The 15,695-nt window shown below is 38.4% G+C and overlaps 1 protein-coding gene across 1 annotated transcript; it reads right to left on the minus strand.

Annotated features, from left to right (window-relative positions):
• Window positions 1-1,195: 1,195 nt before the first annotated feature.
• On the minus strand, window positions 1,196-11,179 carry LOC131921935 (zinc finger protein 58-like). The gene is made up of 4 exons (XM_059276686.1): window positions 11,086-11,179; window positions 5,978-6,104; window positions 5,387-5,482; window positions 1,196-3,580 (listed from the first exon to the last, which is right to left on the minus strand). The coding sequence occupies exons 1-4, from the start codon at window positions 11,089-11,091 to the stop codon at window positions 2,187-2,189; spliced, it is 1,623 nt and encodes a 540-aa protein (XP_059132669.1). The 5' UTR covers window positions 11,092-11,179; the 3' UTR covers window positions 1,196-2,186.
• Between the last annotated feature and the right edge of the window lie 4,516 nt (window positions 11,180-15,695).

Raw genomic sequence — 15,695 nt, forward strand, 5'->3', positions numbered from 1 at the left:
AGAAGAGGAAGAGGAGGAAATGAGGAAGAAGGGGAAAATATTTACTGGGGTAACATTAACCAACGTGGTGAAAGACTACAAGCTCTCAGTATGTGGTTTTGGCAAGCTTGGAACTACTATTAGCAAAAATTTAAAATACTGAAAACAGTTTCCAAAGGAAGATATTAGATGATAGAAAGAAACCACATGTTCATGGACTGGCAAAGCTCACACTCTCAGACTGACAAGACTGATAAAAGCTATCTACACAGTCAATGCTATCCAGGGCAAAATTCCAATGACATTCATCATAGAACCAGAACAAACAACAACAACAACAACAAAAAGCAACTCATTTGGGAACACAAAAGACCACAGACAACATAGTTTATACAGAAAAAAAGAATAGTCAGATGTATCACATTACTTGACCTGAAGCTATACAACAAGTGAAAAGGACTGCAAGATACTCATACAAAAACAAACAAAACAACAAAAACAAAACAAGACAAAAATCCATCCATACAGACAAATATAATGTAAAGTGAGATATAGACTTAAACCAATCTGGTAACAAAAATGTCAAAACCATGTCGTGTAACAGAGTCTTTTCAACAATTAGAGGGGCAAAACTAGATGTGCAGCCACAAAAGGATAAAACTAGATCTGTCTATTTCATCCTATAGAAAAATCAGTTTGGACTTGAGAAAATCACTGAATATTAAAAATCCAAAAAAGTGCCAGGCAGTGATGGCAGTCTACAATCTCAGCACTTGGGAGGCAGAGGCAGGCAGATATCCGTGAGTTAGAAGCCAGCCTCATCTATACAGCGAGTTTTAGGAGAGCCAGGACTACACAGAGAAACCCTGTCTCAAAATACAAAAACTAAAACAAAAAAAATGCAAAAAAATATTATTAACACTAATACCACATTTGCATCAACATGAATACCACATGTGCTATCAAAAGTCTGCAGAAAAAAGAAAAACATCATAGTAAGTACATTTTTACTGTTACATCATCTGTGGAGTGTGTGTAAGCAAAGAAATGGTTTTTGGAAAAGAATGAGGTTAATTGTCAGACTGGGACAAAAAGGAAATAGGGAAACAGGAGCAAAAGATAATGGTGTATAGCATTAAATAACAAACTCACACTTTTCTTTGGCTTGCAGCATTATTTTTTTCTCTTGCTGCGAAAAAAGACTCTTACGTGAGTAATGTCTGGAGAAACAGTTTAATATTGCTCATTGTACACAGGCAATGCTTTTATTAGTTACTTTTCTGCTGTGATTAAACACCATGACCAAGGCAACTTATAGAGGAATGACTTGACTTGACTTTATGGTACAGAAGGGGTCAAAGTCTGGGACAGAGGGAGAAGATGGCAGCAAGCTGCATGGTGGCTGAAGCAGGAAGCTGAGCATTCCCGTCCTCAATGGCAGCAGGAAGCAGAGAGCAAACTGGATGCAGAGGGAGCTTTTTATTCTCAAAGTTCACCTCCAGTGACCTACTCCTAACCTCCCCAAATAGGGCCACCAACTCAGGGAACAAATGTTCAAATGCCTAAGACTACAGGGAACATTTCTCATTCAAACCATGACACTGTGAATCATGGTGAGAACGGGCAGCAGCACCTGAAGCAGCTGCTCATGTCTCAACAGTCAGGAAGCAAAGGAAGACAGATGGTTGTTCTCAGTTCGTTTTCTCCTTTTATACAATCCAGGATCCTAGTTCAAAACAGACGGTTCTTACCATAATCAACAGGTCTGACCACAACCCCAAAAGCAAACACTCCAAACTCTGCCAGAATCAGGGATGAATGAGTTAAAAAGGATTTTCCAAATTCTTTACACTTGTAAAGTTTCTCTCCAGAATAAATACTCTCTTAGACAAAGTTCAAGGTACCACACAATACCTTGTCACATACTTCACACTTGAAGGGATTCTCTTGAGAATGAGCCCTTTGATGTTTCTTAAAGTTTGAAGTACAGTAAAACATTTTGCCACTTTCTTCATATCTGTAAGGTTTCTCTACAGTAGGAAGTACCTCGTGTTTAATAAAGACTTAAAGATTAATAAAGGTAAGGTTTCTCTTCAGAATGAATTTTTTGGTGTTGTTCAAAGCCTGAAGTACAGTAAAGTTTTGACACATTATTTACATTTGTGGGGTTTCTCTCCAGTGTGAATTTACTGGTGTTAGCTAAGTCTTCAGCAAGTATAAAATACTTCGCCACATTCTTCCCATTTGTAAGGTTTCTCTTCATTATGGAGTAATTTGTGCAGAGTAAGGTATGAATGAGTAGAAAAAGCTTTTCCACATTCTTCACACTTGTAGGGTTTCTCTCCACTATGAATTCTCTGGTGTTTAGAACGTCCTGATCGAGTACAAAAGACCTTCCCACACACTTCACACTTGTAGGGATTTTGAGAATGAATTCTCTGATGTTCCTTAAGTAGTGAAGGGTAGCTATATGATTTCCCACATTCTTCACATTTGTAGGGTTTCTCTCCAGAATGACCAAGTCTGTGCCTCATAAGGTATGAATGAGTAGAAAAGGCTTTTCCACATTCCTCACAATTGTAGAGTTTCACTTCAGCATGAATTCTTTGGTGTTTAGAAAGTTCTGAGCGAGTTCTAAACATACTGCCACATATTTCACAACTGTATGGTTTCACTCCAGAATGAATTCTTTGATGTTCCTTAAGGATTGAAGGATAACAAAATGTTTTGCCACATTCTTCACATTTGTATGGTTTCTCTCTAGAATGGCCTAATTTGTGTCGAATGAGGTATGAATGAGTAGAAAAGGCTTTTCCACATTCCTCACAGCTGTAGAGTTTCACCTCAGCATGAATTCTCTGGTGCTTGGAAAGGTCTGAGCTAGTTCTAAACATGCTACCACATACTTCACACTTGTAGGGTTTCACTCCAGAATGGATAATTTGATGCCCCTTCAGGTTTGAACGATAGTAAAACGTTTTACCACATTCTTCACACTGGTAGGGTTTCTCTCCAGTATGAATTCTTTGGTGTTGGTGAAAGTATGTAGATCTACGGAATGCTTTGCCACATTCTTCACAACGGTATGGTTTCTCTCCAGAATGAATTCTTTGATGTTGCTTTAGGGTTGAGGGGTAGGAAAAGGCTTTACCACATTCTTCACACCTGTAAGGATTTTCTGCAGAATGAATTCTTTGATGTTGCTTAAGGAATGAAGGTAAATAAAATGCTTTGCCACACTCTTCACACTTGCAGAGATTCTCTGCAGAATGAGTTCTTTGATGTTGCTTAAGTAATGAAGGGAAATAAAACGCTTTTGCACATTCCTCACACTTGTAGGGCTTTTCTCCAGAATGAATTTTCTTGTGTATGTAAAGTGCTGAGCGAGTACTGAAGGCCTTGCCACATTCCTCACACTTGTAGGGTTTCTCTCCTGTATGAATTCTCTGGTGTATAGAAAGTGCTGAGTGAGCACTAAAGACCTTCCCACATTCTTCACACTTGTAGGGTTTCTCCACAGGATGAATTCTCTGGTGTTGAATAAGGAGTGAGTTCCAATCAAAGGCCTTGTCAAATTCTTGACATTTATAGGGTGTTCCCCCTAGTGAGTAAAAGTTGAGATATGAATAAAATCTGAGCAACATTCCTTATATTTATAGTGCTTACCTTTAATACGGACACTGTTACTCATACTTATAATTTTATAGACAAATGAGAAACTACATTTCCATACCTATATTCACTGTAGTGAAATTCAGAAAACATTGTAGATGGAAACAATATAAACTTCTATTGAAAGATGAAGACAAAAATAATATAGAAAACATTGAAGCCATTATCCAAAGTTAAATGGCTAAGGAAGTTGTAGCATCAAAAGTAATAAAGATTTCTTAAGGGCATTATGCTAAGAGACATAAGCCCACTAGACAAATTGTTTGATTAGACACAAAAAGTGTATTATCTATATTGGGTACTTTTCTGTTACTGTGAAAAAAATACCATGACTAAGGCAAATTTACAGAACAATATGAGTGCATCATGGAGGACCATATGAAAGCAAATAGCAGGCAGGATGGCTGGAGTACAACTGCGGCTCATACTGTGCCCAAACCATGAAGCACAAGAACAAACTAGCAGTAGAGGGAGGATTCTAACATAACTCCCAGTTATGTACCACATCCAGCAAGGCTAGGGACCAAGGATTCAGAGACAGGAATCCATGGGAAGACATTATCATTCAACTACAGCAGCCAAACTTGAATATCTGGATGTTAATTTTGATTGTCTTAAATTAAATGAATGTAGAAACACACCGTTTTTAATGTTAAGAATAGAGTTTTAGTTTTGGATGTTTGAAAAGATTTGTTTCCTAACAAGTTAACCACCTATAATACTGTGAAATAATAGATTTCAAGAGAAGACAGTATTTTATGTTAACTTTTCATAAAAAGAAAATAAATTCCTGAAAGATACAGACTTATGAAAAACTTCAAAGTTTGTGTATAAATGACAGACTCTTGATAAAGGCAACATTACTGTCAATGAGTAAACCATAAAGCTAGCCTACTTGTACTCATTCATGAGATAAAACAATTGAAAAACAAAATATCCAGGACATAAAAACATGGGACTCATATTTACCCATGAAGTGGCAATATATAGTCCTGATGTTCACAGAACTAATGCTCATATATTTATTAAAAAAAATTATATTGTCCTGAATTGCTTAGCATTGAACATTCGACTCACAGAAATATATAAGTTGCATGTGAAGAAATAATTTAAGGAACTCAGAGTACAAAATAGTAACACAGAAAATAGAACTGCAAAATAAGAAAAAGATTAGTGAGTCCACAAAATTCTGAAGACCCACTGATGGTCATCAAAAAATATGCTTCTAGGTATGTAGTTTTTAATTTAGGATGTTATACCCACAAAGGGAGTGCATTTTAAATGACACAGCATATGTCATACAAAAAAAAAATCACTAGAATACAGCATAGTCATTCATAGCTTGGTGAGAAATTTGTAATTAACAAGATTCACAAGACATGGAAGAAATTCATGTCTAAAGTTACTGCACTTACAGTTCTTTAGAAATATGTGGGAATTTTCACAGGGGTAGAAAACAGTAAGAAGACAGTTACAATATAAACTCAGCACAATTAAGAACTCTGACTCACTGTAAATATAGGCAGAGCTCACTGGAGGGTAAGAACAAAGCTTAGAGACTTAAACCAACACATCCATCTGGCAGATGTCCTTCTGTGACAGCAAAAGACAGAGAAGGAGAGCCTTAAACAAATGACTCTACCAGAATACTCTGTCTCGATGCTCAAGATAAAGCCCGGCTTTTCGTTGGATCTCTGACCCCCACTCTGTCCACTCTCCCCTCATTCCTACACACCTGGGTGCACGGCAGCTGCTGTTTGTCTTTTCACATCTGAAGGCCCTTGTCTTTGTTCCAGAAATGTGACCAGGTATGGCTTACAGGAAGCAAGACCTGTTGTGGGAGAGGGGGAACATCATTGTTAGTGTTTTCTATTGGGAATTAGCATCCTATTCCATTATTAAGCTTATAAGAAAAGACTAAAGAATTGTAGAAAATTATTTCACTAAATGTTTCCTGAGAAACACATAGAATATGTAGGAGTAATTTATAATCTGAAGATCCTTAGTTTCATTTACAAAGTAAACATGAAAGCTTTAACATGTGTGCTCCATGCCTCATACTACTGAGTTTATAGAATTATAACCAGAATGAAGGAAATGTATTAAAAAACAAAAACAATCAAATAATCAAAATGCCACATTAAAAAAACAAGAAGAAATACAATAAAATATTTCTTAGCATATCAGCAATCTCCCTAATTTTCCCATAGAAGCAGGTATACAAAAGTCACTGCTGGAAGGCACAAATTCCCATGGGATGTTCTACAAAGGGTGAAAGTTACATGTTGGGGGGGAAATAAGAGTTCACCACAGCAGTGATCCTCACCCAAGAATACAAGGTTGCTGTAATTCTCCAACATCACATCCCTGTATAAATTCCACTGAGCAAGGTCCAGGCATTCCCATTCCTCTGCAGAGAAATCAATGGCCACATCCCTGAATGACAGCATTTCCTGAAATAAAAACAAATAATTAACTATACATATTAAATTAAAACCATAATAATAACATAAACACCAGCATCTTGTGTTTGTGAATACAATTCTAAGTTTTGTTCAGGATAAGAGAAAAGCTAGAAGTGCTTCAGACATAGATAAGTAACTGCTGTGGAACAATCTTTTTGTACACTGTGAAGATTTATCACTTGGATTGGTTTACTAAAAAGTTGAATGGCTGATAGCTAGGCAGGATTTTGGGGGCAGGACTTCTGGGAAGAAGGGAGGAGTCTTAGGAGTCTCGAGCCAAACCTGGAAGAAGCAACATGGGAAGTTCATAGATGAGGTAAACGAGTCTTAGGACAGCATATAGATGAATAGAAATGAGTTAATTTAAGTTGTAAGAGCTGACTAGAGACAAGCCTAAGCTACTGGCCTAGCATTTATAATGAATAGTAAGTCTCAGTCTGGTTATTTTGGAGCAGCTGCTGGGTTACAGAGAAACTCTGTCTACAAGTAACATCCTAAGACACTTCTGATATGGTCATATGATCTCATCCTTGGTCTCACAAGGGTCACCCTTAATCCATCTCAAGCAAAGAGAATGCAGAGATCCTAATATCTCATATGGACATTTGACTTACAACACGTATAAACATTTCTCACAGGAAAAAGTCATGGTGAGGGAGAACGTACTTATCAACCTTTAATATGCACAATCATGAATGTGAAATGCAATGAAAGTGTAGATTCTGATATAGAAACTCAGGTAGAGGTATGGGTTACTGAATTTGTACAGAGTTCAACAGTGATGCTAATGCCAGTACACCAAGAAATGAGATAGAGAAGCAGAACAGTAGGATGAACTCACAGACAAAAGGGAATCACAAGTATTTCAAAAAAGTACAAATTACTAAGTGTAGTAATAACATTGAAGACTTAAAATACACTAGACAACACTCTAATTTTTCTCACCTCCATTTTCCTCTTGTTTATGTTTTCCTTTTTCAGAGAGCTATTTGTGCATTTGCTGTAATCCTACAGCAGGCCTTGAGCTCATGATACCTATGCCTTGGTATCCAGAGGTCAAGAATTATAATTTGTGATGCTATTGCTATTTTCTCTTATTTTAATACTTTCTACACTTTAGTGTTTTTTTTCTTATCACATAGAATTCTTAAAATGATCTATGAGAGCAGTGATAACATTTTTCCTATGATTAAATATCAAAAATATGAAAAATGTTCATTTTAATTTTGTAATGTGTTACAAGGGTACTTTGCATAAGTGTTCATACCAGTTTCATATGCTCATCTATCTGTTCAAACACTTTTTTTCTGTTTACAATGTACAAAATCTTGCTTTCCAAGCATCTGAAATATACACTATATTAGGGTTACCTACAGCCACCACTCTGGGCCACAATTCCATAAGCTTCTTCTTCCTATCTAACTTCACCAGAGCGTTCATTCATCAGTGTCTCCTCAGGCCTCTCACCCTCCTGAGCCTGACCCACATAAGTGTGTGACAGAGCAATCATGAATTTTTGTATTTAGTCAACACGTTTTGCAATGACTAGGAGTGTAGAACTGGAACCCTTAAAAAGACATGAGAGACCAAATGCCATATCTTTATTAGAAACACAGACTGTAAATTTATTTAAACTGCTACTTCGAATATCAATGACAGATGCTCATTCTGTATGACAGATGTCTCAGTATGACTGATTTTTAAAATACTCAGAACACTATTATTGCATGTTCCTAATGAAATATTAGGTGCAGTCCATCCTATAAACAGTTAGGACTCAAACCCTCATCCATATGATTCTTATTTACTAACCTCAAAGAGAATTAAATACAGTCTTTGAAAGAGTCTGCTAGACAAACACATAACTGCTCAACTCATAATATACCACTGCATTTGAAAACAACTATGGAGGGGCTCATTGACAGAAACATTTACAACTGTGTAACTGGATGTTTCCTGTCCCAACTACCCGGTCCCAAATAACTGACTCAGAGGCTAAATATGAATTATAACTGTTCACCTGATAGCTCGGGCTTGTTACTAGCTAACATTTACACTGAAACTCAATTCTTATCTATGTTTAGCTATGTGACTCAGTACTTTTTCTTAGTACGGCATTCTCATCTTACTTCTCTGAGTTTGCCAGCAACTCTGTGACTCCACCCTTCTTCTTCCCAGGATTCTCCCATTTCTCGCGCTCAATCTCTTCCTGCCCAGCTACTGACCAATCAGCTTTTTATTAGCAGTGAGAGTAATACATATTCATAGTGTACAAAGATTGTTCCAGAGAACAACTGAAATGGAGAATATGAAGAAAACCTGTACTTCTCATTCTTATTCTTTGTATATATATTTTTGACTGACTCCTATTTAAATCTTTCTAAATACCTTCTATTGCTTCTCTCCATGGTCTCTGATATATGTCACAGACATCACCAGTAACTGAATGTTATCACCCAGCACAACTTCACTTCAGCATTTTCCAAGAATGGCATGCTTTAACATAACAAGGTTACTACTTGAGTTTGCTTTAAAAAAAATTAAATAAATAAAAGCAATTATTTCCCTTTATCCCAGTCACTCACAAAAACATTAAGAATAAAAATAAAGAGTCTGTAAAGAAAGGGACAGAATGGATAATATGAGATATTAGAGGAAGAAATCTCACATTAGCAGTTTGGTGTCCTGGCTGGATGTGACAATAACACATGTGAAGGATGGTGAAGGATGTGGTTGTCATATCTACATGCAGAACTGGAGTTCTGTTCAGGCTAAATGTAAAGAAGCATTCCATACACAGCTAAACTTGTGATGTGTAAAGACGGGGCAGGCATCCAAGTTACAGAGAAAGAGAGAAGAATGTAAACCACTAAGGGCTGCATCAGTCAAGAACTGAAGAGAGAAATGGGAAAGGACTGAAATATCAGATTAAATGTGTAAGGAGCACAAACGAGAACAACTCAGGGAAGACCAGAAGAAAACATCATGAGGTCCTGACAGAAACTAATACAAATTAATAATCAAGGATAATGAACATTCCCTGCAAATATGGAGGAATATTAGCAAGGCAAAGAATAGAATCCTCCCTTGCACAATAAATGCAAACAATTATCTAATCACCAAAATTTAATGCCTTTGACATGTTTTTTGGGAGCATTTTAAATTACATGTCAAATACAGCCAATAGACCTTCTCAAGTATACATTCTGAAAGTCAGTGTCAATTAGACAAATTTCTGTCAGTTCATTGGTGCTAAGCTAAGTGACAGAAGCCATAAGTAGTTAGAACATCCATAAACTATATTTAAAAAAAACTTTTTTTTTTGACACAGAATCTAAGTTTAGCCTAAGTTGGTCTTGAATAATCTATGATATGGAGGATAACCTTGAACTCTTAATTCCCTGGCTTTGTTTCACAATGCAGAGATGATAAAAATGCACCAAGAGCAGGCTTCAGTTTTTTTTGTTTGTTTGCTTGTTTTTGTTTTGTTTTCATTCACAGGTATGTTTAAATTATAGATACCTGAAAGGTCTTGAGTTACATAAGAGCATACTGGTGCATCATCCCTACTTTGTAGGAAACCAGTTTTGATGCATAAGGCAGTGTACTCTTCCCACTTTAAATAATGTAAAACACAATGCCATTCTTGTCCTGTCGGCTAGTGACATTAACTAGGAAGTGTCTGTATTGTATTTATAGTTGCAGAGTCAACAGGAATATTAGTATTGAAGATGAGTGTTTCTTATGAATAGCCTTTAATGCCACATAAGCACTTGGTTTGATGAAAGTGTTGTGAACTATGAATCTATACAAAAGATAGGTTGGGGAGTCTTCTATGTACAAATCAAAGAACCCTGGATGAAAAACAGCTCTTCAAATTCACCTTTCAATCTTTCTGATACTATATAAATACTTAAGCAAATGTTTCCAGAAGACTGTTAGGGGAGCATCAGGGATCCTAGATGCCATATTCAGGGACAGTGAGAGTAGCTGTAGGGGAGTTTAGACACTGCAGTGTACCCTGAGATACAAGAAAAACTCATAATTAAAGAGCAATGTAAAGACTCTGTTAGATATGCAGGGTCACTTCTCATCCCCAGGGACACTCAAGTTCCCTCCCTGAAGTCACTAGGCCACCTCTACCCTCCCACCAACTCATCACTTGTTTCTCAAAAGGAATTCAAACCTCTGACACCACCCAATCTCTGACATAACTGGATGAGGTATTATTTTCTAGTGTTTTTCACTCTGCAATATAGGATCAATAATTGCTTTAACGATGGAAAGCTCAAGCCTCCTTTAAGACATTAGACTGTCTCTACATAGGAGTGTTAAGTCTGAGGATTCTGATTACAGATGTGGCCACGAAGGATTCCCCTTCAAAACAACAGTCCAGAAATCGAATAATTTACTCCAAAGAAAACGGGAATAACATCCCATACACTAATCTCCTTAACAGAAATCTGTTCCTGGAAACTTCGATCAACTCAAACCAAGAGTAGCAGGCCGGCCATAAAGTACAGGAGGGGCCAGATCTCCAACTTGTAGAAGTCCTGAGAAATCTAACAGCCCAGTGAGAGTGGGTCAGCTAGGGAGAGCAGTTTCCCCAGACAAGCTGAAGGGGGCTCCTGTAACACCTCAGGCGCAGGCAGTGAGCAGGGCAACCCTGAGGGCAATACTGGACTTTCCACCATTGCACACTCTGGGCTTCAAAGCTAGCTCTCCCATCCCAGAAGTGTACTCTGGACTCTGGCAGCCGCGTCCTAACAAAGCTTCCACTCACAGCGCCACCCCCATACTCCTCTTTCCACCCCAGACCTGCATCCAGGCTCGGTGGCCCAGCCTGGGTCTGCACAGCATCTCCAAGTCGGCTTCTCCCCGCCTCTGGTCCAGCCCAGCTCCGCACTCTCCAAGCCCACCCACCCACCCCGCACAGTCCCACGGGCTGCGCGCTGCACCCTGGACCAACCTCCATGTCAGAGATCCGACCGAGAGCGAAGAGCAAGACCCAACACGAAAGACCGAACTTAGGGGGAAGACAAACGTCTGCAGACGGGATGCGGAAGTGCGGATCGCAGAGCGACTGCTTGTGACGTCACGGTGAACGCGACTACATTTCCCAGGATTCTGTGTTCTCCCTGCTGTCTGCAGAGGAGGTTGAATAGAGATAAGCCCTGTCTGCACTAAGTGCAGGGAGTCAGGGTGCTTTTAGTCTCCCATTGGAAACAGGACGTGTTTGAACATCACTTGAGACTTTCGCAGGAAAGTTTGTTATATCTGATCAAACCGTCGTCTACAAATTATAAAATCCTATTACCCTCAGGAACAGGTGGCATTCCCTTACTTGTACTTTAAAATAAGCAAGAGGCTAAAGTGGGAGGGCTATCACTTGAAGATGATTTTCCAAATCAACCTTGGTGTCCTCGCCTTTCATCTGGTTTAAGATGAAAGGATCACAAATCCAAAGCAGCCCAGGCAGAGAGAGGAAGTAAGATGAGATAATCGAGGTGCAGGAAGAGGCCAATAAGACATGGAGGGAGTTGGACATACAGTATGAAAGAAAGGTAAAAAGCCACAGGGCAAAATGTAGTTAATAGAAATGGGTTAATTTAAGTTATAAGAGCTAGTGGGACAAGCCTAAGCTACGGCTGAGCTTTCATAATTAATAGTAAGTCTCCATGTTGTTATTTAGGAGATGGTGGCCCAAAGCAAAGTCTGACTACTGTCTTCTCTGATCCTGGAATTGCTCCTGTGTGGCAGAATTTTGAAAGTCATGTATTAGAAATACAATTAGGAGAATATTAGGTTTGCTTATTGGAATACAGAAAGTAGATTGGCACTGTGGCGTAATGAGACCTCTTCTCTTTTCTCAGGAATGTTTATTCCTGTACTCATCGTGCCTTAGAGCAAAGTGCAAACCTCTATACAAAGGAAAAGTTCACATGATGGATAGTATTTCACAAGGAAGCTATTTCTGAGTGGAGACAGTAGGCTCTTACTGGGTTTTTTTTTTTGTTGTTGTTTGTTTGTTTTCATTTCTGGAAGGTACTCATGTCCTCTTTCCTGTTTCTTTTATTCTCCTTGCAATGTTTAAGCATGAGTTTTAATAACTATTTAGTGAATCTACTTTTAAATGACAATTACTAGTTTTAAATTATTTACATTGGACTGGATTTTTAAATATTGTATACAAATTATATATATTGAGATTGATATTGTTAGAAAATGCTGTACGTATTTTTTCTAATCTTATTCAGGATACTATACTTAGACAGTTCATTTAACAATGTAATGCAATTTGCTAATCCTTGAATGTTGTTATTACCATCTATTAGGATATAAAGAAGTGAAAGTTAGTAGTTAGACATTACAATGGAAATTGTAGTCATATTAGGTATGTTTTCAAGGTTGAACAGAGATATATTAGGTCATCTTCAAACCCTTCAGAGATCTACAGAATATGGAATTTAAAATGTTTTAATAATTTAGAATTTCTTTCTTTCTTTCTTTCTTTCTTTCTTTCTTTCTTTCTTTCTTTCTTTTTTTTGGACTGATGACTTCTGGTGTGCAGTGGAATAGTAGCTGAAACAGTTATTTTTAAAAGAGTAACTAGGCTGACAGAGTCTAAACTCTCAATGAGAGGTTATGAGACCTCGTCTCAATGGTAAACTGGCATTTAGTAAGAAAGATGAAGCCACCCACAAACCAAGAAGAATGGACAGCCAAATACAAAAACACCAACAATGTCCAGAATTTAAAATCCTGAATCATGACAGGACATTGGTGGAATTCAGGTTTATCTGGTACATGGACTACTTGCACCGAATGTGAGGTCGAACTGTAGGCCTTGTGTACATCCTACTTCACAAATGAGTCTGTCAGAAATGCTAAGCCTATAGGCTGAAGATGATGCCCCAATGTTGCGGAGAAACCTTGGGTGACTGTCCAGGCAGCTGGTTGTTTCTGTCAACTCACCTTTTTTTGGAAGTCGCTTGTTTGCACTTCCTGTTTTACTAGGTAATATTATTTCCTTCTTGGGTCTCTGAGGGAGTTGAAGAATAGACAGTTATAGTTAGTTGAAGATTAGATAGTTGTAGTTATAGTTTTCCTTGTTAAGAATTTCAGGAAAAAAACTCACTAACGAGGTGTAAAGTGTATAAGTTTGAAAGACATTATAAGATAGTTCTCTGTTAGTAATATAAGTTTGGATTGAAAGTGAATCAGGTACATTTTGGACTTACCAAAATAGGGTTGACAATGGAATATTTTCTCTGAGTTTGTCAAATGCAAATGGACTAGACATTGTTGCTGTGGGATGGTCTGTTCGTTAAGTGTGTTGCTGATTGGTCAGTAAATAAACCACTGATTGGCCAGTGGCTAGGCAGGAAGTATAGGCGGGACAAGGAGGAGAATAAAGCTGGGAAGTGGAAGGCTGAGTCAGAGAGACACTGCCAGCCGCCACGATGAGAAACAGCATGTGAAGATGTCAGTAAGCCACAAGCCATATGGCAAGGTATAGATTAATGGAAATGGATTAATTTAAGCTGTAAGAACAGTTAGCAAGAAGCCTGCCACGGCCATACAGTTTGTAAGCAATATAAGTCTCTGTGTTTACTTGGTTGGGTCTGAGTGGCTGTGGGACTGGCAGGTGAGAGAGATTTGTCCTGACTGTGGGCCAGGCAGGAAAACTCTAGCTACAAATGGCATCCAATGTGGTGGCAAGAGTTTCCACCTAAAAACTGAGAAAAACAGATTCTAAAACGGAGCTAAAAACAGCTTCCTAATTGTCTCTCTCAAATGAGCGGCAGCTGCCAGTTTGAGCTACTAGTGGGTTCCTAGTGTGCGCGCTTGACCTGCAGTATGGCGGGAATGAGGCCTCTGCAAGTGGCACATTAAGCTGTGTGGTGGATTTAGCCTTTGCTAGTACAAAACAAAAAAAGAGGTTTCTGGGCTACACGCTGCTTGGATAAAAGCATAGAGACCCACGATAGGTCCCAGAGCTGACGGTAAACTACCACCACCATGTTGGGAAGCTGAGGTGGGTGGAGCCAGCAGCCACAGCTGCTGCAGTTTAAAGCAATAGATTCACAATAAGACAGATTCAGATGTAATAGTTTACAATGTGTGTAAAATATAAGTAGGCTTGAAAGAGAAAAAAAGGTGATATATACAGTTATATAAACAAATACATAGTTTTAAAAAATAAAGTCTTTAAAGAGACAGTAAAGTTAATATAAAAAATAAGCCACGTAAAGATGAGTATTACACAGAGAATCTGGATTGTGTTGTCTTTGGGATTTTTAACTGCAAAAAAACATTTGATTGTAAAAGCTGTTGAGTTATGCCAAAATGTATATTTTAAAGATACCTTGACTTCAAAATTTGGATGTAAGGATGTATTACTTTGGAAAGGAGACTCTGCTTCTGTTCCCACAGAAAGCCAGAGGCTATGGATTTGTTCCAGATTAAGATACATCAGGTTTGACCAGCTAAGCCCCCCTGAAAGGTCTCTAATGACACCATGGCCCAGATGATCCAACATCCAGATTGTTTTTTTAGGCAACTGGCTCAGACAATACAGCCTCATGGACTATTCCATAATCCTAAAATTTTCTTTGTGTCCCCATAAGATACAGCGGCCCCCTCCAGCAGGAAGTAGTAAGAGAAGCTATGCCCAAATTCCCAAATTATATGTAATTTTACTTTGTTAAGGTTAAAACCTTCCTTTTGGAAAAAAAAAAGAAAAAGAAAAGGGGAAGTGCTGTGGGATGGTCTGTATGGCAAATGTTTTGCTCTGATTGGTTAGTAAATAAAACACTGATTGGCCAGTGGCTAGGCAGGAAGTATAGGCGGGACAAGGAGGAGAATAAAGATGGGAAGTGGAAGGCTGAGTCAGAGAGACACTGACAGCCACCACGATGAGAAACAGCTTGTGAAGATGCCAGTAAGCCACGAGCCATGTGGCAAGGTATAGATTAATGGAAATGGATTAATTTAAGCGGTAAGAACAGTTAGCAAGAAGCCTGCCACGGCCATACAGTTTGTAACCAATATAAGTCTCTATGTTTACTTGGTTGGGTCTGAGTGGCTGTGGGATTGGCAGGTGAGAGAGATTTGTCCTGACTGTGGGCCAGGCAGGAAAACTTGAGCTACACATTGTTGATGTATTTATTGTTTGTATATATTGTATATAGTTATTATACTTATTGAATATAGTTTTTCTTATATTAGTTATAACTTTTTAATTTTTTATTTTTATTAGAAAAGAAGGGGGAATGTGGTGATATTTTATTTGTATGTTAATAAATAGTTTGCCTGGAGATCAGAGGACATAGATAGCCATCCATAAACAAAAGTCAGGTGGTGGTAGCACATGCCCTTAACCTGATCACATGGCAGGCAGAGTCTCTGTGCATTCAAGGAGACAGCCAAGTGTGTTGACACACGCCTTTAATCCCAGTACCAACCATAGAGAGCTGGAGGTCTATACAGACAGCCAATGATGAGGAAGTGAGGTGGCTGGACTAAGAGCCAATGAGAAGGCAGAACAGTAAGGCAATAAAGGCACAGGTTAGACAG

The sequence above is a fragment of the Peromyscus eremicus genome, chromosome 11, assembly GCF_949786415.1.
Source record: "Peromyscus eremicus chromosome 11, PerEre_H2_v1, whole genome shotgun sequence".
NCBI lineage: Eukaryota > Metazoa > Chordata > Mammalia > Rodentia > Cricetidae > Peromyscus > Peromyscus eremicus.

What these genes read in the sequence shown, in the direction of transcription:
- LOC131921935 (XM_059276686.1), bottom strand. An exon ending in CAGCAACCTTGTATTCTTGG is followed by an intron (nt 5,483 to 5,977) that starts GTGAGGATCACT and finishes CTCCCACAACAG; the next exon opens with GTCTTGCTTCCTGTAAGCCA. An exon ending in AGCAGCTGCCGTGCACCCAG is followed by an intron (nt 3,581 to 5,386) that starts GTGTGTAGGAAT and finishes TTTACTCACTAG; the next exon opens with GGGGAACACCCTATAAATGT.